Genomic DNA, 25,705 nt, shown 5'->3' on the forward strand with positions numbered 1-25,705 from the left:
ATTAAATGTGGAAGGTGATACATGAACTATGAGATTAATGTTTCTGTGCTGCTTGGTTTGTCACAGCGTGGGAGGTAATAAAATGTTTCAATGTATGAGAGAAAACAAAATAAATATCAAAGTAATTGTGACTAGTTTTGTTACGCTTAATCCTATTCTTTGATCACTTAATCCTATTCCTTGATCACTAAATCCTATTCCTTGATCACTAAATCCTATTCCTTAAACCCGTAAACACTGAGGTTACACCAAGCACTATCGCCTTCATTCATTAGGTAATGAATGAATGGAGGGGCTAGACTCCCACAATACAGACATAAATGAACCTCAAACTCATTACTGAGCACTTCTAAAATAAAAAAAAACTAAAAAACTGAGAAACGGTGTTCAGAGGGTCAGCCTTAAATATTTGCCTTGTTTCTATTTTCTTCTGGTTTCCAAGTGCAGCGTGTGTTTTCTGTAATCTAATTTACATCACTGGCTTACACTGCAAAGATATGGAAGAAGTTCAAGAAATTACCAAACAAAGTGCATCATTCTGGTCCTGATTCAACTGAAACCAGAAATCCACTTCATTCAGCCTTTCCAGGACAGATCATTTATTTGCTGCAAAGGAACTGGTAGAAATGGGAAAAACGTTCCATTCAGTAGATTGTTATTCTTTGGACATAGTGTACATTTGAATGCAATTTTGGAAATGGGCTGTGGTGTTCATCTGGGGTTTCAGCAGGATGATGTATACTTTGGGTAAGAAATAGCCGCTGAGAATACCCAATACACTAGCCTGAATGGCCATGACGTGTAAAGCCTTGAAATATTCGCTCCTGTCGACGGAATACATGGTGAAGACGCTGATCCAGGAGATGATGTAGATCATCAGGCTGAAGGTGATGCACTTGGCTTCATTGTAGTTGGCCGGCAGCTCCTTGCCCATGTAGCTGAAGCAGAAGCAGAGGATGCAGAGGATGGCCATGAAGCCCAGCTCCACACAGGCCCAAGGGGACAGCGGCTTGCTGCATTCCAGAATGATGCTGTCGTTGTAGAAGTCGTAATCGCGGGTGGGTTCAGGGTGGTCCAAGACTATGCGCAGCAAGAAGATGAAGAGCTCTGTAACAAAAATGAGCAGAATCGTGGCCTGCGGGCCGTCATTTCGGGACCAGGTGTCATACGCCCGCGGCAGCTTGGAGGACAGCTTGAAGATGCAGACTATCTGGAAGGAACGAACGGCGATGCAGGCCAGGCAGACGGTGATGCTGAGGTTGAAGAGGGACTGCTTGAACAGGCAAGACACGTGACTGGGGTGGCCAAAGTGGCAGAGTGAGCTCCCAGCGGCCCCCAGCAGGGACAGCAGCATTGCCAGGCAGGTCCTCCCACCAGCAGACTTCACCACGGGGGTGTCCAGGTGAAGCAGGAAGGTCACCATTGCGCCCAAGGTCATGAGCATGGTTAGGCCCAGGAGCAACAGCAGCGACAGGGATAAAGGTTCCTCCCATTGCAGGAGGATGATGATTCTACTGAGACATTCTGCACTCTCAGATGGGGCCCATTCGTCAAGAGCGCAAGGCTGGCAGATTGTTGGATCTTAAGTAACAGCATGTAGGAAAACAACAACAACAACATCAATAATAATAATACCATTTTCAAATAGCTTTCTTTCTTTGTTTCTCTCATCCATCCATCCATACGGCACACCGGTCCTTTCCACAGCTTCTTCCTTCCTTCCTTCCCTCCATATCCAAACTGCATTCCCATCCATGTAACCTCTATGTATAGCCCACATGGGCAATTAACTGTCGATGTTGAATCTGAAGGTTAAGAAGCTAACAGGAATTTGACTGGCATTGTTTGCTCACCACTCTTATTAAGAAAAGTGGCTTCTGGGCACGGCTGACAGTCGAAGCAGCACTTGTGCTGCCCGCGCAGTATCTTCGCGTAACCTGGGTGGCACTCGGGGGAACAGATTGACTTGGGTGTCTGAAGGAGGAAGGTGAAGGCAACACGTGCTTGGTCATTACAGAAATTAATAGAAATATAGAATTTCAACTATAAAACAGCATCTCACCTTGCTGTGGTCGTTTGTGTTCCAGTAGATTTGGCTGATATCAACCGTCAGATTTGGGGGGTCTGGACTGTATTCCCCGACAATCTTCACAGACCAGTTGCCTTCAGTCCAGTCCCATGTTACAATGTCGTAACCAGTAGGTGGGTCTCCATTCGCATCGAAGTACATTGACGTATTGTCAATGAGAAATCTGACCTGCTTTAACTTCTGCAAGAGCTAAGAGCAAAGAGAACACAGAGGGGATTCACACTGGGGAATTAACCGTTGATCAAATCTGAATCTGATGGCGGTTTTCGGCTGGTGAAGCAGAGATCAACACTTCCGTGCTTTAGGGCATCTGATTAAATTCACACCAAAACCACTCACCTGCCAGGGTTTAGTCTGCACCTTCTGGCATTTTCCGGAATCACAGTCAAGCAGAAGGTGCAAGGCGTGTGCCAAGGCATAGACCGCCTTGTAGACATTGAAGGAAGAAGTGATGTCATACATGTCCTGAGAGAGATCTATAGAAGCAAACTTGCTGAGGATGGTGTTCTGTACACAGGGCACATCACTGAGCCCCGAGTCCCCCGAAACCATATACTTTTTGTCATATTGTTTGGATGTTGCCATGGAGAAGTCCTCAAACTCCTTAAAACCTGGCATTGTGGCAGATTGGATAGATATCCCTATCACGCTGCCAATGGTATTGATCCCGGGGATGCTAGAAATCCGCGTCGCCACCGACCAGTCCTCCGTCCCGATCCACACTTTTCCTGTGACGTTCTGCTCAATCACTTCCATGAAGAAGAAACTGGCTATCGTCTTGCTGGAGAAGACCACGATGGTGGTGACCTGGGTCTGTACGATCTTACTGACCATCTGCTGTATCTGCGGCCGCGTGGCGTCCGTGTAGGTGGGGATCACCGCTTGGTAGGCGATGCAGATGCCATAGTTTGCCGCCTCCTCCTGCAGACTCTGCATGCCTTGCAGGCCGTAATTGTTGTTGCTGCCGAGCAAAGCGATCCACGTCCAGTCAAATCTGACCAGCAGCTGAATCATGGCATTTACCTGATTCTTGTCACTGGGAATCGTGCGGAGGAACGCTGGATATAATAGCTTATTGCTCAGCATCTTGTCTGAAGCTTCATAGGAGATCTATAAAAATGGTAAAGAGTCATGGTAAAGAGTCAGGTAAAGAGTCAGTGTGGATAAACAAAAATAAGCAAAATGATCCAGCCTTGATATATACACAGACCTATAGCTGCCTATCATTTGAGCTTAAGCTGAAGTCATTCATTCAGTCTCAGTTTTTACTGCTATACGATTTTTAACATCTGCATCTGAAATATTACACATATAACACTGGGTTAGTATAGTAACGATGATACTCTATTGATCCTCGGGGGTGATTCTCTTTTCACCCACCCTCTCTTGCTCTCCTTGACATACAGACACATACAGAGGTGGGGGGTTAAGGGTTTTCTGCAAGGGCCTACAAACATGCGATTATTTGGGCAAAGCCAGCCTCAAACCAGCAACCTTCCAATCACGGGCACAGAGGCTAGACCTGCGGAACCACATGCACATATAGAACTTAAAGGGACAGAACAAGCAGAGCTCACCTCAGGCAGCATGTAGGCCCCCAGGGCAGTCGCCGGGAGGAAGGCGTAGCTGCTGCTGTCCGGGCCGATGACAGCGATGGCCGGGCTGTCCTGCCCTGTCTGCTGGCCCACGTCCTGCCTGTACTGCTCCTCCAGCAAGGCGAAGGTGACCAGAGTGCTGGCCCGCAGCGAGCAGGTGTCGTAGGTCCGGTATCCCAGAGTGACGTTGGGCAGCAAGGACCCGTCTTTGGTGCCGTTGTTTATCTCGCTGACGGCGAACCTCATAGCTTGCATTAAATGATAGCCATGTTTGTTCATAGTGCCCCTGGAAGAGAAGACAGGTTAGAAACATCTCCGCCGCATTTCGTCTTAACACTTTGCAGGAATGAGAAGATCCTCATCTCTATGGATGATTAATCTGATGTCATATGCATTAACGTACAAACAACCCCACTGGCGTCCACACTTAAGTACTCATACTTGTTCTATACAAATAGGTTTAATTAGGACGTCACTGACTTGTTTAGTGGATTCTTTCACCCCTTATCTGTCTTACATCTATAATCTCTGTATCCATCTTACATCCATCCTATTATTCTTTCATACATCCATCCGACTTCCGAACATTTAACATGCTCACGGTCCAGAGGCCCCTTTATACAGCAGAAAATTTTGCTACAGCAACTCAGAGCAGCAGGTCACTATGGGAAGCCGCCCCCCCCCCCCCCGCAACGTGACCCAGCTACCCTCTGGTTATAAGGCCCAATCTTTAGCCATTTCGCCACCTGCTGTCCTTCCTGCTATCTGCACATATATTACTCACTGCTGGCAATCAGAAAGATCAGGCAAGCTGGAAGTGTAGGATAGACTGTGCAGTGGAAACAGCCCCGCGATGATATAGTCCCCCGGCATCTCGAGTTCAGAGTGGGGGGGGCTGTCCGTGAGCAGAGCATGGTTCCTGCAGATGGAGAAGAATGCCAGCTGCACAAGGAGGGAGACTGCCCGCGGAGACATGGTGCCACCGAATGCCCCGGGTTTCACCTCCTCGCCGTGCAGGTGTCTGTCGGGTTTCACCTTCTCGCTGTGCGGGTCTCTGCTGGGTCTCACCTCCTCGGCGCGCGGGTGTCTGTCGGGTTTCACCTCCTCGCCGTGCGGGTGTCTGTCGGGTTTCACCTCCTCGCCGTGCAGGTGTCTGTCGGGTTTCACCTTCTCGCTGTGCGGGTCTCTGCTGGGTCTCACCTCCTCGGTGCGCGGGTGTCTGTTGGGTTTCACCTCCTCACCGTCTGGGTGTCTGCCGGGTTTCACCTCCTCACCGTCTGGGTGTCTGCTGGGTTTCACCTCCTCACCGTCTGGGTGTCTGCCGGGTTTCACCTCCTCGCTGCACGGGTGTCTGCTGGGTTTCACCTCCTCGCCGTGCGGGTGTCTACTGGGTCTCACCTCTTCACTGCGCGGGTGTCTGCAGCACCGGCTCCTTCTCTTATTGAAGAGCTGGGCGCATTTGCATATTTTCAAGTGATCCTAGACAAGCAAATCGACTCCCGCAAGACTCGTCCCACTGATACGGCAACGCCGACCTTCCCAAATGACCGGTTCTGAACAGGACAGCACTCAAACCCCTGCGTTTACTGTGACCCAATGAAGCAGCCAGTTTGAGTTCATTCAGCACTACAGGCCCACAGGCAGGTTCATTTCCACCGCTGAAGCTCGAACAGAAATAATCCTTACAAATTTTCTTGTATTACAATATTACAGACTCTAATAGCACAATTCTTTGAAGCGTAATTAAAACCTGTTTACCTTTGGGTGACTCAGACTATGGATTGGGACGGACAAGCCCCATCATTCACATCTAGCAAGTTTCTTTTTTATTTCTCATAGTCTATTTGAAGATTTACCTTCATTGGTACATCGCAGAATGAACAGAATGAAAATAACAAAAACAATTAAACATAAGAAAGATAAATAAATAAAAGGTCTTAAGGCCAAACATTAGTGAACATAACATATAACAACAACAACAAACAAACAACAACAATAATAATAATGATAATAAACATTAATGAGCAGGACATTGTTCTTGTAGCCAGTTTCTAACGACATTAAACAGTCTTATCAGTGTTTGAATTGAGGAGAATCTGTGAGGGAGGGGTCCACTTACACTGATCGTCTTACAAGATTCAGATTCAAAGCGGCTCTATTTAATGCTCCCAAACAGCTGCAAAAAATGACCGTCTAATGGTCATAGAGTGGATTACTTCATGGAGACAAGTTATTTCCTGGTGTGAGAGACACCAAATAAAATCAGCAGGTCTCTAAATGATCGGCTAAAGTGGAAAATAATTTTAGAAGCATGTGGTTGTTTATGAGAGAAATCAGTAAGTCCCAAAATCAATTAAGATGTGACCCTGCTCAGTGAAGGGCGGAGGACAGTGATTTCCCAGCAAAGCAAAACAGGACATAACAAGCTTCATAGAAAGGTTACAATTAGGCAAACGAGTTTAGCCATTGTGAGGAGCTGCACGCTTCGCTGGCCTCGTCACATGCAGGACATTTGCATGCGTGATCCTCTGCCCTGAAGGATCGCCGATGCGCTGTGGTCAGTAATCCAAAACCTGGACTCCCGTCCTTAGCACAACACAGTAAAATGGCATGCAAAAAGAGAGTGCCATGCAACGGCGGGCAGTTAAGCCCTCCCAAAGGCACCATCAGACACAAGAGCCTGTATTCGAGGATGGAGTCCAAAAAGTCCCTTCAAGCTTTAAGCCTTTCCTCAAACAGGTGAAGCGTTTCCGTGACAACGGCATAATAGGTGAAAGTCCATTCATTTAAAATTAATGCAGGTCTCACAGAGTCTGTTTTCTCCTGAGCTGCCTCAAAACAATATTACTGAACCTATTATGTGTTTCCTGGGTGCTGGACAGATGTTCGAGTCTCAAGGTACATGGATTAAAGAGCCCAGTTATCGTCTTCCTCTAGGTTTGTCTGCTAGCTGGCATTTGTAGGATTTTGCTGTATTACTTTGTTGTATTGCTGGTTGTTTTATCACTTTGTTTTATCAGCTTGTCTGGCCTCCTGTAATCAGCCAGGTGACAATAATGGAAATTAGGAAACCATCCAGTCCTCACTCCATAGTGAGACCAGAAGGGAAGGTGCTAGTCTATGCAAATCAACAAGCGAAGCCTGAGTATTCAGGCTGACACAAGGTGGGGAGAACCAAAGAACTGAGGCGTTCATCATCATTGTCTGGTTCCTGCTCGTTTATCTTGTGATTCCTGCCTGGCTGAGATTAAACATGGTGTATTGTACTCACACTAGGTAATCCATACCATACTCGGGCAGGTTTCATCACCAACGTCTAGTAGACTAGTGTGATATCTCTGTATCGTGACCGGGCACCGCCCACTTGAAGAGGTGGACATAGGCACGGTTCTGTTGGACTTGTGCATGGTACTAATCCAGTGTGAATGCTAACTGTGCCCAAGCATGGAACACAGACACGATGTCAATGGTGCGACTAGCATTCACACATGTGCGCTATACATGAAGCGGACCCGTAAGGAACAGATCAGGTAGCGACAAATGTTTAACAAACATCTCAGCGGAAATATCGCTGTGATCTACGGCACAGGAGCAGTGTTTACTTACAATCTGGGCTCACAAAAGGATCCAGTGGTTAGTGCTGCTGCCTCACTGCAAGAAAGTTCTAGGTTCGGTCCCGGGTCCTTTCTGTGTGGAGTTTGCACGCTCTCCCTGTGTTCGTGTGGATTTCCAACCCATGGTCCAAAAGCATGCAGGATAGGTTGATTGGCGAGTCTAAATTGGCCCTGTGGTGTGTTGGTGACTTCCCAGGGTTGGTTCCTGCCTGTGCCCATTGTTCCCAGGATAGGCTCTAGTCTGACCTGTGACCCCATTAGGGATTAAGCAATGATGGATGGATGGAATTTGCTGCAAAGGAAGTTTCATTGCCTGGATTTACAGAGAACAGTGGGACTCAAGCCTTTGGTGTAACCAATGCCCAGTCAGTCCATTCTGTGGCCATGCAGGTCAGAGCCTTCGTGATGGTCTCAGCTATTCTCTGCCCTGAGCTGTCCATCAATGAGGCTATTATGGAGAAAATCAAGGCTTCGTGCCGTAGTGTCAGATGGAAGTCCGTGTACATCTTTTGGGGAAAACGATCATTTCACACGGAGGCGCAACATCAATCAGCAGCTTTGAAATGGATGGCGTTATCTTTTCATCTATTATGAAGATGGAGGGATCATTTTCTCCTAGGATTTTTTAAATCGATTTTTCCGTAACAATAACACAGGCTGTTCTCTTAGAAGGGCAATCTAATTACGGAGGCCTCCGCAGTGATCGGTTCAATCCTCCAACAGAAAGAGAGAATATCGTGCTTCTAAACATGCATAATAACCGATGATGATTAATAGTCGGGTGTGATGGACATGCTGTCGAGGGCTAAGAATTAATAGAAAGGAGCCTTTTGCTTTCTGAGTATCGCCATTAACTCCACAATATATTATGAAGGGAAGAATTCTGCCACAGAAGGCTTGTCCATCATTATAATTGAGTTCTTCAAAATGTCAAGCCTATTGATCAGTTTTTCCAGAAGCTATTATGATGACAGATATGCAGCCTGATTTCTTACCTGATTTCTGAGTTTTTTTTTAAACATTTTTTTAGTAGGTCATCTGGGTTCCAAGATATTTATTTTGGGAACTGAGATGAAAGATAGAAGATAAAGGAAAAACCAAAAGCTTTAATATTCATTAGATACAGTTTACTCCTTGACAGTGAAGTATTTCCCTAACACTTAGCCACTTATGTGTAGCTGCAAAGACGTTTCCTCACTCATTTGAGTGCCATTCGCTGGTATGAAGTTCGCACACTGGAATGCTGTGCTCTGAGAAGTGTGGATTGATTGTCAAGCCCAGATCCAAACAGAGGATGTATTTTGGGCAATGGGCCCTAACAATCATAGGTGGAGTTTGATGTTTGTGCTTGGGGGGGGTGAAAAAACTAGATCCCACACACCTTATGCATCAGTGCATGTATCTGATGCACACAGAACCTGTTATTTTCTCTGCCTTTAGGGTACAGCACAGATCAAGTGCACTGTTGGTCTTACCAATTAATTGTAAGCTTGACTCTGGCAACTGCTAACAATAATTCATGGAAATTCATCATCGAGGTCAGGATGTCCCACAAATAAAGGAAACAAAGTCGATAGCATCAGACTTTGGAGTGGTACTCGCGTCTGGTACGATTTATTTAATTTATATACAATCCCTTGCATGATTTTCATTTTCCGACGTGGTCCCGGGTCAAACGCCACAGAGCGGTTCTTGGCTGCTGCGATCAACACTTCTTTACCATGATTTGAAATGTCAACAAATGCAAACATGCAAATACAAGGGTTTGTGTCATATGTAAGGGGCTGCCTGTTTATAAGCCGTCAGCACATCACTGGTTTATGCAAAAGCAGATTTGTGCGGTACATCATTTCACTGGTAAGTGTGCAGGTTGTGTGCAGGAAGCAAACTGAGGATCAGGATGTTGTTTTTGTAAGTCTGAAGGGCAAAGATCCAGCACGTGTATGTATGTATGTATGTGTGTGTGTGTGTGTGTTTGTGTGTGTTTGCAACTTTGCATGGAGAACAGATTCTGCAGGTTTGTGAGGATGATTACGCACCTGCTGGGAAAATCAGGGATGCCATAAAAAAAAAAAAAAGATGGTGATTTATCTGCAAAACTGTGTCAGAATGACAGTCATTCAAACTGGTCATGAAATTGTTTGGGTCATTAATCTATGCATGCAACACACAGTCGCTCAAAAGATTTACATAATAAACATCTATGGATATTTACAGTACAGATAATTAAGTTTAACATGATCGTTCCTGCATGTCAGCACATTTTTTCCTGTTCCGTGCAGAGAGTAATGAGCTGCAGCGTGAGAGTTATCATTTAAAGCTTTTACATATTTTCCAATGATGAATGGCTTCAGATCTTTAAACAGAATTGAATATTAGAGAAAGGCAACTTGAGTGAACACACAATACAGAATTTGAATGATTACTCAAGGAACCCCTTTTACCCATGTGAAAAAGTAACTGGCTGTAATCCCATGACATTGGTAGGTCTTCCAGCACGAATTTCCTGTTTCAGGCCCTGCCAATGCACATCTGTTGGGTTCGGGACAGGACATTCATTGGACCCTCCACTCAACTTATATTCACTATAAGAATATTCACTATAAGAATTGTATGATAAAGTGTAGAATTCATGGTTCATTCAATAGGGGGCAGTGAGTGGATCAGTGGACTAAATCTCTGTGCCTGTGATCAGAAGGTTGCTGGTTCGAGCCCTAGTCTCAGTTAGTCACATGTGTGTAGGCCCTAGAGCAAGGCCCTTAACACCCAGCTAGAGAGGTGCCACACATTGGTTAACCCAGCATCGTAACCTCTAAGCTATGTAGAGCAAGATGGGGTCGGCATTACAAATAAAGAATTTATCTTTATCAGTGTCTAGGCTTCCAGGTGCAGAGGCAGCACAGCGTCGCCACACCTTCACACCACTCGAGTGTGATTGCAGGTATTCCGTTGTTCTTACACGGATGGCTGAGCAATGAGCACTGACTTTACTCTTGGATAGCAGGGACGACAGCTTTGTTACTCTCCCATGAACCTCGTTTTTCTCTCTCTCTCCTGGAGTCATGAATACTGACCTTCGCAGAGGCCTGTAGTTCTTTGGATGCCCCCCCCCAGGATCTTATATGACTGGCATGTATGCAGTGTTAGGGTAACTTCCAATGTGTGACAATGATTTTTTTTTAAACCTCCAAAGTGTTTATAAAAACTGAGAACAATGCATTTAAAGAAACCCAGAATTCAGAAATTCAGTTGATCATATTTTTATTTATTTTTTTTTCTCAAACCCACATTGAAATCATAAACCCCTTTACAAACAAACTATTTCACCGAACTACAGACTGGCTTCTTTAATTTATTAATATCCTTCTTTTATTGTATAGGGTATCCAATTCAGTATTCTGACTCAGTTTAGTTAGGCAGTAGTTTTGATGGATTTGTGCCATATTGATAGATTCAAAGTTAACCAAAGTGAGGCATCTAAAACATAAGCGGAATATGATCTTTGTTAGTCATTTTGAAGTTTATGACTTTCTGGAAATGACTGTCCAGACTCCTAATATACATTTGCCCATCATCTAAAACATGCCTTTCAGTATTGTTGCAAGGACAACAATATAAATTTGCCAAAGTAACAAAGGCGCTTCCTTATTGCTTTATCAAAACTATTCATATTACACAAAGGCTACGAATAAATCGGAAACCAGCTGCAATCACTTGATACCGATGCCAACTGTATACTGTAGATAAGGCAAACAGACGTTATTGTAAAATGCATAAAAAATTAAAAACAAATAATGCAAACGCAGTTATACTTTATGTTTAAAAGAGAACACATTTCTAAATAATGGACTTAGAGAAAGAAAGGGGTGGCATACAGCAGACTAACAAAAACAAAACATTAAAATGGCTACAGCACCCAGGGTTAGACAGTAACGGGGACTGTGGCGTTTAATCTGTCACCTGAGGGGGGGGTCTACTCAAGGCTGATGTGTTTCTACAAAGCCTTAGGCAAACCTCTCAGGCTAGATGTGGAGGCCCTGACCACAGCTGTCAGGACAGCAACATTTAATCCAATTCACTCGCTGCAAAATGCAAATGGAGGGACAGACCTGCCCCACATTACCAGGAACCCGGAACTGGAATGACATGCAGAGACTGCAGGGGGTATATTTCACGTCATAGGGTGGGTCTGGAAAGCTCATTAATATTCATAACAGAAGCACTACCTGATTGGCCAATGAATGTCTGTAACAGAGATCATCTGCCAATCAGGTAGCTTCTCTGATGAATATTAATGAGTTTCCCAGACCACCCTGAAAAAAACAGGCAGCACATATCAATGGTGTCACGTTCACCGGTTAATCAGATAACTTATCTAATGAATATAAATGAGTTTCCCCAAACCACCCTGTAAAATAAGAATTCGTTTGCGGGGGCCTTGGGAGCGATCAACAGTGCGCCCCGACGCCGTGGCGGGGGGCAAGGGGCCGGTAAGGGCAGGCAGCATTGCAGCAAAGACCCCAACCGGAACTTTGGTTACACCCACTGTACAGAATGGCGCACACCTAGCATTCGGCTAATGAGACACAGACATACAACCCGACGATAAGGCCAGTACGGTATACAGTATACAGAAAACCTCAAACTACACAAGAGACCTTTGGGAAAGAGCGTCCTCTTTCATGCTACCCAAAAGTACAAGAGATAAGTCTGTATATGAGACAATACAGTTAAGCCAGCAGAAAGTAGCATAGATACTTCATTATGAAGTAAAAGACATAGAAGTTTGCTTCTTTTATGTTGCCTCTGCGAATAAGTCATGGCTTTTGTAGACTGTGGGCTCTGACAGCAGAGGTCATCAGACGTAGGGAGATGAGATACAGCAGCATGTGAGAGTAGCGGGAGGTGCGGCCATCCTGCGGTAGCCCGAAACGCCGCAGGCGCACGGCCGCACGCCGCTCTGCCCCACGCTGGGATGCGAAGGTACAGTGTAAAAAAACGTGTGTATGGAAGAAGACAGATTCATAAAATTAAGCAACAACTTGTGATAATTATCATAATGTCTTACAAAACCAGCTAGGAAAAAAAGCGTACATACAGCGTATACCGTTCCCATTTTGTTGTTGTGTTTTATTTCTGTTACAAATATAATTTTCTTGATTGCTCTTGTGGTTCTTTACATTAAAACTAAAACATTTTTGAATTTCTTTCCATTCTTATAAAAAAGATTGCCTTGTAAAAAAGCTACACTGATAACAGAAGCTGGTGACGTTTGCGAATGTCTTCTTGGTTCAGCACTGAAAGTAATTTGCTTTGTTCTATCGCCCCCTACTGGTACATTTCTAACATGCATACACAGCTATTCATTCCCAAACGAATCTGACGGAAACAGGAAGACTGCAGTTCCGAAAAACACGAAGAAAAAAAACATTTAAATAACATATTTCACATGCATCTAACCTTGGCTCAAAATTAATCATAGTTATTAATGCTGGTTATGGGGGGCATAATTTTCAGGGAGGGTTTTGACATTGAAAAATTATCGAATAAAATTAAACGGTGATGTCTTCGCCCGCATATGACCAATTGCCAACAAAGTATATAATCAGAATCTGAGGATTAGAAGCTGCGGCTCTCCAAGCTTTTATAAAAGCACCGTTTTTTTTCCTCACATGTATTTTCACTGACGTGCTTTTAACTTTACAGGAAAGAGAAACAGATTGTCCTGCGTGTTATTTTTTCAGTTAGAACTGTGGAGTAAGTACATAATGACCAGGACCCCTCTTCTTAAAAAAAAAAACCAAAATAAAATAAATGATATATATGCAAATTGATATAACTGAAATGCGGATAAAATGCAAAAACCCTAAAAGTTTTTGAGAAAGGACCCAAAGTACTTTGTACTTTATAATGGACGGATTCAAATTATTTTCCCCAATTGTTATTGTAGGCTATATTACATTTCTAGGTGCCCCATGAATGTTTCTTGGCACGTGAATCATCAGAATTATAAATTGTACTTAATTGTTCTTATTGTATCTAAAGTGGTTTTCTTTTAAATGCATATTACAATAAAATTATTTTTTTCAATAGTATGCCTAGGAAAATGGCAGCAGTACATGAATGACTGCTATACTGTCAAGTCTAGAATTAACAGTGTCAGTGTGACACTTCTACTGTGTCACAAGTGATTTGAGCACAGGATTAAATCCCATATGCAGAACTAATCTCTGCGTCCCAGAAAGCATCCCGGTCCCCCTACAGAATCACGAACACGTGTAGTCGCTTATTCTGGAATCTTCCTAATACCCCCAACCTACATCATTTTCAGTTTTCACGCGAGTCCCTGACATCTGCCCAAAGAATTCAGGGGCCTGTACTACGAAGCGGGGTTACTGGGTTATCGGGGTAACTTGTCAGATTTAAGGTAGTCTGGGCAAAATGTAAGTGAACGAATATGAAGTCCATTTAAACTGTGGTACCTTAAATCCGACAAGTTACCCCGATAAGCCAGCAGCCCCGCTTTGTAGTACAGGCCACTGGCCACACACTGCTCTCAGCTAAACTACCACGGATGTGCAGATGCACAGCAGACCTGCAGGGGGCAGCAATGAGGCAGCCTGCTGAGGCGTTCCCACTGCTGTGGCTTTGCAGAAGCTCTGAAGTGTGATAGGCCGATGACATAGGTCTTTCTCATACCATTGCTGGGGGCACTGGTCCCCAGTAAGTCTTTACATGGAGCAGCTGATGTTACTGATCAATGTCTTTAAATGCCCCTCCACTGCAGAAAATCTGGCGTTGTGTAGTAAATGGTACAGTACACATGTGGCAGATATCACAGCCCTTATTAAATTCAGAGTGTAATGAAGTTTGATCAGAAATGCAGTGGGTATTAGAGGCTACGCAAAGCTGTATCCGGTAAATAAAAAAAAATACAGTCTGTTACGCCTTCCTTTTTTGGCTACTATTGTATTCTATTGAAAGATTAGTCAATGCACAACCCATTACAATAACAAAAAGCCTGTTTGAAATATGTTTTGAATAATAACAGACCTTTCAGGCATGATTTGATAAAAAAGAAAACAATATATACAATGGATGTAAAATATAGAATTTCAAAATTTGGAAAACAGTACAACAGAAAAAAATACAAAGAAAAAGCTACCTTTTAATAATGATTGCATTTCACATGAGCGAGTTAAACTAATTAGCTCATGCTTTCAGCCAATGAGCTCAGAATATCATTAGCAGACTGAGCCAATGAGGGATTAGTGATCTACTCAGCAGTACAAATCACTATTAGTGATTTTAGACTGGTCAGGGATAAAAACACATGACAGATATCTTCAAAAACAAAGGAAAGATGGGGATATTGGTGTAAGACAGTTTGTTGGAGAAGTTCAAACATTCAACATATTGCCCATGTTTGTGTAACACATTTTATCAAGTCTGAGATGAGCAGAAAGATTCCTAAGTCACACCTCGGGTACTGTTTATATAAATCATGTGGTCCATGACTTTACTAATTTAAATTAATTTGAACTAAATTCACTCTTTAAAGAGTGCCCATGAATATTAAAACTCAGCTGGCCATTTTCAGTTCCACAACATTCTGTATTTAAAACGTATTAAAACTATGTACAATTAACATAACTGAAAACATGGAATAAGGCAATTAAATCAGACTGTACACAACATCAGTAGGCACGTGGTTTTATACTGGGAAATAAATACATCGCTGTTAAATATTCCTGTGGACTTTGCTCCCTTTTTTGTTCTGTTTTACCTAAATAAGTAAACATTGTGCACCTCTGATCAAAAAAATGAATTGAACTAAATCTTATTTACAGAAGCATGTTTCCTGCCCAGCAACATAATAAGGCAAATAATAGTGATTAAGGTTTAGTCCAAAATAGGCTTATTGCATAGTATGTGAAACACAGTGTTTACAAGCACTTCAGCAAGGCCGCGCTAATCACCTGAGGCACCGCTGATCCCCGCTGGTCCCAGCGCGCTGCCCACTGGCCGGATTTAGCGCTCCGGGGGCTCTTGGGGTGGGCAGGGGGGCACTTCCCGGCTCCTTGTGTGTGTCACAACGCTCTCAGTCACCTCCTGTAATCTCCCCCTAATCTCCTATATGACTCTAGGCAGCTGGGCCCTTTCTTACAGATCTGAACTCTGGCAAACGTTGGCAGGCGTGAGGTACAAACTGTCCGGTGGCAATGGGTCTGTCCGCCGCGTAAAGCGGCATCCTGGGACGTTTCGGATAGCTGTGTTCCTCCCTATCGCATCTCTAATCACCTCTCCAGCTGCCGACATCTGTCCTGGGGGGCTTATCTGTGGTTCCCTGGGGCATCTCAAACAGCCGAAGTCACCTCCGGCCCAACTCCGGGGGGGGCGGGGGTGGGGAGGTCTGTGAGCGGTGCCCCGGAGGCTCATGGGATTGCAGGCACAGAAGCAGCAGGAAGTGGGGACCCGGCAGTGACAGCACGGGGGGGGCACAGATAACACTAACAGATGCTGCGTCCGTGTAGTTTTATGCTCAGGAAGTCGAGGAAGAGCCGCCCATTACCCACACGGGGGGAGAGGGAGACGTTAAGCACCAATACTCACGGTGTGGGAGTCAGCCCCCAATGTGAGGGTCCCGCTGATGAGAGAGGAACACAGCTTTCGAGCGTGTGTGTGTGCGTGTGTGTGTGTGTGTGTGTGTGTGCATTCCCCACTCCTCTGATCGTTTCCCTTTAGTCTGTTGGGGTCAGCCGGCAGACGACAGAGGCCGTAGTCTTCATCAGCTGACGAGGCCCTCTCCTTCTCTGTCCTTTTCCAGGTCGTCCTGGATCTCGTCCATGTTCCCTGAGTCGCTGCTGGCCGCCGAACTGAAAGACGGGGAATTTCTATGGCCGACAAAGACAGACAGAAACAAACAGGTCAGCCATGTGTGCATCAAAGATTCACTCATCTGATCGCTGTCAAAGTAGAACCATTATCATTCATTTCTTTTTTTTTTTAATGATTTGTTCATGTTATATCGCATATCACATGTTAATTGCATGTTATATCGCATGTTATATAACATGTTATATCGCATGTTATCCATGTAGAGCTGGTCTGGGATGCTCTTTGAGGAATCCTACCTGCCGGTGCCTCCGGAGCACTTAATCAGTCGCCTGCACGTCTCCATCTGCACATCCAGGCCACGCTTCATGCTGCACATCTCCATGTACTCATGCAGGTGCCGGTTCATGTCGTTCTTGGCCGACGCCAGCTCCATCTTGGGGGGAATACAGAGACAGCGAGAGTAAGACGGGAGGCCAGTGAAATCCCTGAATGGAAGGGAAAATTTTCTGCATTTTTAAAAGCACACTATTGTCCACTAATGAGAGGTATTCATATGTCAGAAGAGCAGTAATGTGAATGTAGATGTGGAAGGGGAATGTGACGCAGACGGCACCAAAGAGGTGAGGCCCTCACCTCGATCTCCCCAATCGTCTGCTGGTACTCCTGCTCTCTGCTCTTGAAGAGCGACTCTGTCTCATCTATGAGGTTCCTCAAGCTTCCATCCTGAGAGTCCTGGGGGTCCGAGCCAACACTGCTGACACGCCGAGCTTAAACCGCACGCTTCAGCAAAATCGCCTCTGTGCTTTCTCTCGATAATCGTTCTCAAATCAATCTTCTTGCTTCATAAATATTTTCCCCTTAGTGGTGCAGCATTTTTAACAGATGGTTGACGCTTTGAGTGTTTGTTTGAAGTTGCAGAGGTGTACTAATGTAAAGACACGCCCCAAGCATACAGCAAGATCTTTTCGCACAGTGTGCAAGAGTAGCAATGAGAAAAATGCCATCATAGACAGGTTTCCATATAAGAAAATCTATGCACATATGACAGATCTAATGAGAAGATCTACATAGATATTCTAGCTTACATAAACCTACTAAAGAGAACATCTGTAGGTGTATGGCAGTATAGACAGGTCTACTAATGAAAATATCTGTACAGGTATACCAGTGTAGACAGGTCTGTTAATAAGAAGATCTATGTAGCTATGCTATTGTCCAGGTGCTAATATGTAGGTGGGTGTTTTAGCTGCGGCATGCAGGTGGAGGGACTCACAGGCTCCAGACTGTCCCCCTGGGAGTCAGCGCTGGCCGCCACGGCCGCGGGGGTGTTGTAGTTAGCGAAGTCCTCCCACAGAAGGAGGGTTTCCTCGTTTTCCTCCCACGTCAGGCTGTCGCAGTCGTCGTCAAAGTCGAACGTCTCCCTCCTGTCAGATAAGGAACGGACTCTGTGTTTGAGAGACGCCAACGCAGACGAGGAGAGCGGAGGAAAAGATTCCCTACGGGACGCCCAGAGGATCCGCCATATTCAACACACACACACACACACACACACACACACACAGGAAATGCGCAGAGGGAAACAGGAAATCAGCTAATTCCAAGGCAAGGGTTTACAGTGAGTCACACTGCTGGCGAGACGGGACACTCACAGCTGGTTGAGCACCCGTTTCATCTCGTCCGTGATGTTGAGCGATCCTGGGGCCTCCTCCTCGGAGGTGCTGGGGTCGCCGTCCATCTCGGAGCTGTCGTCCTCCCACACGGCCTTGCGGTCCTTCTTCCTGTAGGTCATGGTGCCCTGGAACACAAAAACAAAGGAATCATCACATTTTTATTGTTCTTTACCACTGCTGTAGAAAAAAAAAACATACTAATGAATCGTGACACATGTTTTCTCAAGCAGTTACTATATTTGTTACTATGCCTGTTAATTCTGTAAATCTTTGTTAACTACTGAAGGAACAAGTCATGAATAACATGAGTTAAATACTGATCTCATGTTTGTTCATCATTAATGAATCATGATGCATCTTTTACCTGAAGTAGCGACTATATTTTTTTTCGTGATTTGTTCCTGATTTGTGCTACTGCATTACTAAGTGTTTCTGCCCCGTCAAGTAAATTATTATTGCATAATTTGATTAACCTATTTGTCATTTGTCGTCTTCCGTCTGGGCTCTGAGCAGCTGTTTCATTTGCTCGTGCCTTAGGCCGGTCTCGCTCAGACACACTAGAATCTGTCCTGTTTGCCCTTTGGTTTGCCCTCCCAGACAAGACGACCTCCGTTTATGGGTGGAAGGCCGTTTGTGGCAAAGCTGCATGAACCCAGCTCTCTGTCATCAAGCTGAGGGAGAAAAGATTCTGCAGATCAGCTAAAATGTGAAGCCCCAGCAGCAGCTGCGATCCCAAGGTGAACGCCGCATAACTCCCATATAACGCTGCATGGCTCTATCGGCTTAATAACTGACACGCTCTCCACGGGCAGAATGGGAGCAGCTCGACTCTCTGCATTAAATGTGTTCTGTGTGTTCTGCCGGCATTGTGCCATGCATAAATCCTGCACATTCTTATGCATTAAACGTGCCTCCTCGCCATCGCAAGTCCTTGTCGCATTTGCAGTGCACATCATTCATATATATATATTTTTTTTTATTTTTTATTTTTCCTTTGCTTAGTTGTCACACTTGGTTTTCAGCAAATTTGACTTCATGCTCATTCATTTCGCTGAAGCAGGGGCAGCCCAACCCTTTTTGGGGCCCTAAGCGAAATTTGATTTATTTAGTTATCATATGTCATCTTCCCTCCTATTCTGACAGACTGATCAGAGAAGGGGGCCCCCTGGTGGCCGCTGGGCCCTAAGCAGCCACATAGTTCGCTTATGCCTCCGTGCAGTCTTGTGCTGAGGAGTTTCATGCTAAACATCATGCTCGGGGGGGGGGGGGGGGGGCTCCTGCGAGGACTCACACCAGCACCCTTCTTGGTGCAACCCCAGTTTAACCAGTATGGGACTCTTGGGAAGAAGAGAGACGTGACCAGAATTTGCAGCGTTGCTTGTTGTCTATTCCATATAAAGAGGCAAAAATATAATGTATTATTTTTTCCCTCCCCAGGATGGTACAGTTCACATTCATGCCATTCTAAGAGACAGGGAGCGATTGCTGAATTTCGTCCCTGACAATCTGTCTCCTCCATCCATGTGTCACATGGTGCTGTTTGTACTATCTAAGTGCACCTCTCTCTCTCTCTCGCTTTCTCTCTCTCTTCTCTCTCGTTCACACACACACACACACACACAGTTTCAATGCCAAATGGATGGTCACGCTGGGCCCAGTTGGTGAGGTGAGCACCCACCTTGTTCTGATCGGACTTTCCTTTACAGCCACTGACACCGAGCATCCTGGACATGTCCTCCGAGTTGCGCTGCTGTGCCACGTCGCACAGCTTGGCCGTGATGTCGATGCGCCGGCAGATGTCCATGTCCACTTTCATGGCTTTCTCCTGGATCTTGGTGTCCAACTCCGACATTTGCTAAACAGGAAGAAGGCCAGTTCAGTGTGATGGTTTACGGAGCATCCCATCCCTTCCTTGCATCGAGTGTTTTATTTATCTGTCTCTTTCTGTCCCAATAATCGTTAAGCTCTGGTCTCTTTTATGGATTATAGTCTATCATCGGCTATAAAAACGACTTAAAATCTGTTTGAATTGGACCTGATTTCAGTAGCTGTTCTCATAGGGTAAAAAGCTGTATAACCAGAATGTATTTAAAATGCAGCTGCACCATGACAAAAATAAAGCCCAAGAGCTTCCAACAGTAGCAATAAAAGCTGAGATGACGCTTTGACACCTCCTGGGTCAATCTGGCAATGAAAGCAACCAGGAAGTTAAACGGCATGCAATGTGTTTGGAGGGAAGAACCTCACACCATCCTGTCTACAATGTCACTCATTCTGATCCAGAACTAGAACTGAAGTCTCAGAGCATCATGAGGTCCAAACCCATACAAACACAAATCTGTGCGGCTTCACAGCTCCTACATACATGCCAGTCACATATGGGCTTACTGCAGTTGTGCACTGTGTAACACGTGAGAGCGCATAACACAATACAAAGCAGGAGAATGCAATGAGTGGGCACAAGGGATGGACCTAATGTGGAACAGATATGGTCAAGAAAATCACAAGAGACTGTTTGAAGACCTTATCTGTGGTTTAGACCAGTGTTTCCCAGTCCAGTTCTCGGGACCCACAGCCAGTCCAGGTTTTTGCTCCCTCCCAGCTCCCTGCCAGACAGGCTACAACATTTATTCCCTCAGGAGCTGGGAGGGAGCAAAAACATGGACTGTGTGTGAGAGCCCGAGGACCGGATTGGGAAGCACTGGTTTAGAGCAGGAAGCTGACAGCATGAGGAACTTGACCACCAGCTCTCATGCTTTAAAACAAGAAGGGGCGCCGGCCAATCAGTCAGCCTGCAGTTTTATGTCTAAACTATCTTGGAAATTGTCCACTCTCAGATATCATCTGTTTTTTTTAAACCTTTGTATAGATTTCAAGCCCATATACAATACTGTGCAAAAGTCTTAGGCAGTCAAGGAAAATGAGGTTTAAATGATCCTCATGTTGGTGTAAAATTATACTATCATCAGCTTAGCCATTTTAAAACCTCACGTGAAGCTACTCTAGTATTCGCAGTAACCATCTCATACACCCATACTAGCATACATTGTTTATGTAATCAGTACCTCATCCAATTATTTAACATGTTACATTAATTAATTAAAATGAGCTGGTGGTGAATTTTGACAAATACGTGGAATGGCTGCGGTGCCCCTGAGGAGAGGTTTGGGAATGAAAGCGGGGTTCATCTTGCCGTCCAACGAGATATCAGTAGGTTTTTGGAGCAAAGTAGAAATTCTCAGTAGTTTGTATTGTGTCACCATTCATTTGCATGTGTTCTAATGATAAATGATTTTTTTTTCTGAGGAAATATACACTTACAACCCAGATAAATTGCTGTAAGTATTTTCTTTGACAGCCTAAGACTTTTGCACAGTTCTGTATGATATCATTCTTGTTGGGGTTATCCATGCTCAAGAAGGGCGCCATACAAATAGACTGAACTGAAAACAAGCTGTCTTCCACCGGGAATGAGAACAGACTCGTTGCACCTTCATTTCACAGCCTCGCGTGTGTCCTGCTGCTGTTCCACAATAGTCTGGTTTTAGCCGAGCAGGTGGATGTGGTGCAGGCCAATACCAGCTCTTACTTTCAATCCCCAGTTCTTCCTGACGGTCTCTACTGGGCTTAAACACGGCCCCCTAGAAAGGTCTGGAAGTCGCCGGTCACCCTTTGTCATGTGTGATGAAAAAATAGACCGCGTCTAAGGCAACATAGCATCTGCATTGTTCCGTGGGACATTGACAACAGAGAGCCGGTGATGGCAGCGAGTCCAGGTGTAGCGAGGTAGGTTCATTGTCCAGGGCATATAAATACAAACCAAAAGAGACCACGGGATACAGAATAACTGTATACATTTAGTGTAGCGAATATGCTCATCCAGTGACCAAAGCAGAGTGCAGGAAGACATCAAAATGCAAAATATGTAGTTTTGCAGAGAAACAGGTCACATGACCCGGCTCTCTCCTTTCATGCTGTTCCAAATAATCCCTCCACACTGCAAGGTGCCAACTGCTCAAATGGCTACAGCAGGGGTGGGCAATCTTATCCAGAAAGGGCCGGTGTGTGTGCGGCTTTTCACTGCAGCTCCCTAATTAGATTACTAATTAGAGGACTGAATGGCTGAAGAGTCCTCACACTTGGGTTTGAACAGCTGAACAAAAAGTTATCCCAAAAACCTGCATACACACCGGCCCTTTGCGGTGATAAGATTGCCCACCCCTGGACTACTGTGTTCAGTAAGAAACAGAAATTTACAGAAAGCAGTTCAAGGTCTGGAGTGAATCTCCAACAGCCCAGATCAGTCTTAACCATAATTAAACAAACATATCTAAGAAATATTTAACTCCACTGCTATGCAAAAATATTATGTTACTGATTTCAGATAAGTAAAAAGATATTTGCATTATCATAAATATCTTTTGCAAACTGGTAAAATTATAAATTTATTTTGATATCGCTGCTCAACTAAAATAATTTCAGAATATATTACCTGGACACCTTCCATATATTAATATCATGCTCATAAAATAAATGTCCTTATTTTGATAAAGACAAAAGCATATAGATGAAAAAATTGTTCAAGGGCAACAGACATGAACTGAAAATTAATTATGAATATTGCATTATTGTTTTTTATGGTCAATTAAAGAACAGCAGCACTCCTAAATATTACAACTAAGAAACTAGTTGGTTTTATTTATTTAGGTATGATTTTAATTATATTATTTAAGTGTACTCAATTTTTTTATGTAATTAACTCAATCATTGACTTAATTAAGCCTCATTACAGGCTATTTAAATAACCAGCACTCATGTTCGGTAATGACAATTAGTGGAGAAACACAGAACTAGAACTTTTATATTTTTCACAACCGATATCATAAAATCACAGAAATGGTACAGTGAAAGGTAACAGAGACACAGAGCAGTGTTTCCCAACCCGGTCCTTAGGGGCACACAGACGGTCCATGTTTTCGCTCCCTCCCAGCTCCATGCCAGGCACTCCACATTTTTGCTGCTTCCCAGCTCCCGGTACAGCAAAAACGTGGACTGTCTGAGTGTCCCCATGGATCAGAGTGGAAAACACTGATGTAGAGGATACTCACATCCGACACCAGACTTCTGAAGACCACCAGCTCAGCCTTCAATCTCTCCACCTTCTCTTTCAGCTCCTCCTGAATGACCTCTGACTCCTGGGCACTCTGCCAAAGAGGGAAGGGTCAGGGGTCAATGTGCAATTCAGAATTATTTATCGATGGATCCTGGTCAGATGACTTCAAGCACCGGTCACGCAAAAACACCTGCCTGTGGTATGATGGCATTAACTTCTGATCCACAAAGAAATGCAACATAATCAGGGTAATTCAGAAAGCTGGAGAATCAGTCTGGAGACACAATTTACTTTTAGTTTCACATACGGTAAGAGGTTTAGTAAAAAACGGGGGTCAGTTTTTTTTTTCCATCATTACAAATCTGAGCCAGAAAAATGCAGAGTAACGTCAAGGAACGTTCAAAATTCAACATCTTGTTAAGTCCAGCTTGCCCTGATCAGATGAACAATCAAGCAGTAGAAACAAGCTGCTTGGTATACTGGGAGAGGACTGGGAGATGAGCTAAGGGCAGGTCTGCTGTTGGTGAATAACACAGGTCACTGTTGGGAGGAGGAGGGACATTTTAAAGTTATTCTTTGGGTATAAGAGCAGCGGGGTGCATCTGAACGTCTTCAGTCATATTACTTTCGGGAGATGGTGATTGATTTTAACAGAAGTCAGCAGATGATGCAGAGCAACTGAGGGTGAGGTTGAAAAGCCACCCCCCACAGGATCCCCCACCTACAGATAATCTGCAGTGACTGGGCATTTATGGCATGATGTTTTCATCCCACACACACATGCTTAATAAGCTATCAAATATTAGCATGCATTTAACAAATAGCTACTACAATTACCCAAGCATACTCTTTCCTCCAGCTGAAAAGGCGCAACGATACAATTTGTGATTTATGCAGGAACTTGCTCAGTCCCTCACCGAAGCGCCTAATGATCTTAAAAAAAAGAAACAGTAAGGAATGGGGAGCTTACAGTCCCACTGGGAATGACGTCATCACAACGGTTCTGCTGACCCGCAGACAAGCTGAGATGCAGGTATTGGTGTTTATTGATCTCGTGCGGCAGCTGCATGAATTACAGGCGCACTCACGCAAAGCCATTCCCCGTACAGGAAACAGACGGAGCCACTGGGGTCACTTCAGGCGCAGGGGCGTCACCTAGAACCGGCAAAGAGCACCGAGCGGCGGCAGAAACACACACACGGGCTCTGCCTCTGGCAGGTAAATACCGTTTGGGTTTTGTGGAGCACCGGACTGTTCGTGTTACGCTTTCCTTGGATCGATGCAGCATTGCTCAGTCAGAATGGCCGTGTGAACCAGCCCGGGAAAGAGGCACCAGGACAGGACGAAGGCGTGATCTTACCGCCTGCAGGGCCTCCATCATGGACTCCATCTGCTGGCATCTGGAGAGCTCCTCCTCCCATCTACGACAGGGAAGGCACATACAGGGTCAGCACAGCCCCGTCTGAAAGCACGCAGCACATCAGCCACACCTCCCCATTTCATGGACTCCATAACAAATATATTTTTCAATGTAAATTCCCGATACTTTTCACCAAGGTTCTAAGAAAAACCTTTTTATTTACTGATGGAAACAGTTACAATCTGTGACTACTTAATGAAACAGAGTTGCAAATGCTTTGGCAATATTATAAGAAAAAAAACAAAGAAATAGCTTACAAAACTTATTTCAGTTACTACTCCAAAGAATTCCTTGTTAAAGAAAAATGTCAAAACACTGCAGGAACGTTACATACAGTCTGAGTTGGCTCGCACTAAAGAGACCAGTGGCCATTTTTATTCTACGGAGTCAAAGGTACACAAAGGCTCCTTGAATTCTGTTCATGGCCGAGCCCTCGGTGCCTTTTACAGTTTAACCAGCCAACCAAGGGCCATTTAAGTGTAGTTCGCAAAGGAGGCGACATAGCAATGCGAACGGCGAGAGGCTCACACACAACTCATTTAAGAAGAGTAACCATGGTAACCACTCGGGGAAAATTTTACATTAGTACAAAAATATTCCTTTAAATAGAAACCAATTATTAAATGAACAGTAAATAAACCACAAAGTGACAAATAATATAGTTTCTGTACTCCAACTTGTTACTGTTACTTAGTACCAGAGTACATACATCAGATCCCCTTTCTAATGAGAATTGTCTCAAGTTATGTAGTTCTGGGTGGTGCTGAGGTGAGGGGGCGTGTTGGGTTGGGTCGGGTCAGAGGGGCCGGCGCACGCCCCATGTTTCCTTCTGCCAAACATCTGATAAGGTTCCTAATCATAATATCGTAAAGTGATGTGACATTTGGGCAAAAGCTTGAGTAATAATGCAATGATTTATTTTCACGTCACACTCTTGCACTATAGTCCTCGCGCCACCCAGTGAAAACACAAATGCTCACGGGATGACCTCATCTCGCCCTGCTTCCTGAGAGTTGCCATGGCAGCACAAGCGGGCAGTGAGATACGACGATGACGTCACAATAGTAGTGGTGGGGGGGGGGTCAGCACAGATTCAGTGGCTCTGCTGTCCCCCATGTTCTGCAGTAGAAGACGCATGGTGATTGGAGGCAGACAGGATCAACCTTAGCCCATGACCCTCAAGCCCGTCCATCCATCCATCCATCCATCCATTCATTTATGCTCCACGTCCTGGCAGTGGGCGAAGCACCCTGACCCAGTCACCTGCCCCGGTGAGGTCCGTCACGGTGTCCCTCCCACACAGCCGGTAAGGCATGATGGGAAATGAGGAAATGACTCATTAGGGACACATCTGGCCCTTGCCGAT

At 44.8% G+C, this 25,705-nt stretch overlaps 2 protein-coding genes across 2 annotated transcripts in view; both read right to left on the minus strand.

Annotated features, from left to right (window-relative positions):
* Positions 1–299: 299 nt before the first annotated feature.
* On the minus strand, positions 300–5,546 carry tas1r1 (taste receptor, type 1, member 1). Its single transcript, XM_072713206.1, has 7 exons — positions 5,541–5,546; positions 4,469–5,133; positions 3,667–3,970; positions 2,429–3,199; positions 2,063–2,278; positions 1,854–1,974; positions 300–1,581 (listed from the first exon to the last, which is right to left on the minus strand). Exons 1-7 carry the CDS (start codon positions 5,544–5,546, stop codon positions 656–658), a joined length of 3,009 nt encoding a protein of 1,002 aa, XP_072569307.1. The 3' UTR covers positions 300–655.
* A 4,996-nt stretch (positions 5,547–10,542) lies between these two features.
* iffo2a (intermediate filament family orphan 2a) overlaps positions 10,543–25,705 on the minus strand; it is a 42,648-nt gene continuing 27,485 nt past the window's right edge. The window contains exons 2-9 of the mRNA XM_023841486.2: positions 24,280–24,340; positions 22,915–23,010; positions 19,485–19,661; positions 17,786–17,931; positions 17,410–17,560; positions 16,770–16,868; positions 16,433–16,569; positions 10,543–16,192 (exon numbers count right to left, since the gene is read on the minus strand). Coding sequence (XP_023697254.1) covers positions 16,087–16,192; positions 16,433–16,569; positions 16,770–16,868; positions 17,410–17,560; positions 17,786–17,931; positions 19,485–19,661; positions 22,915–23,010; positions 24,280–24,340 — 973 coding nt within the window. The 3' untranslated portion in view covers positions 10,543–16,086. The remainder of the gene's footprint in view (positions 16,193–16,432; positions 16,570–16,769; positions 16,869–17,409; positions 17,561–17,785; positions 17,932–19,484; positions 19,662–22,914; positions 23,011–24,279; positions 24,341–25,705) is intronic.

This window comes from Paramormyrops kingsleyae, chromosome 6 (genome assembly GCF_048594095.1).
Source record: "Paramormyrops kingsleyae isolate MSU_618 chromosome 6, PKINGS_0.4, whole genome shotgun sequence".
NCBI classification, from domain to species: domain Eukaryota; kingdom Metazoa; phylum Chordata; class Actinopteri; order Osteoglossiformes; family Mormyridae; genus Paramormyrops; species Paramormyrops kingsleyae.

Coding starts and splice junctions, on each gene's coding strand:
- tas1r1 (XM_072713206.1), bottom strand. Junction 3,200..3,666: donor GGGCCTACATGCTGCCTGAG/GTGAGCTCTGCT, acceptor CCATTTTTATAG/ATCTCCTATGAAGCTTCAGA. Junction 1,582..1,853: donor CACTTTTCTTAATAAGAGTG/GTGAGCAAACAA, acceptor CTGTTACTTAAG/ATCCAACAATCTGCCAGCCT.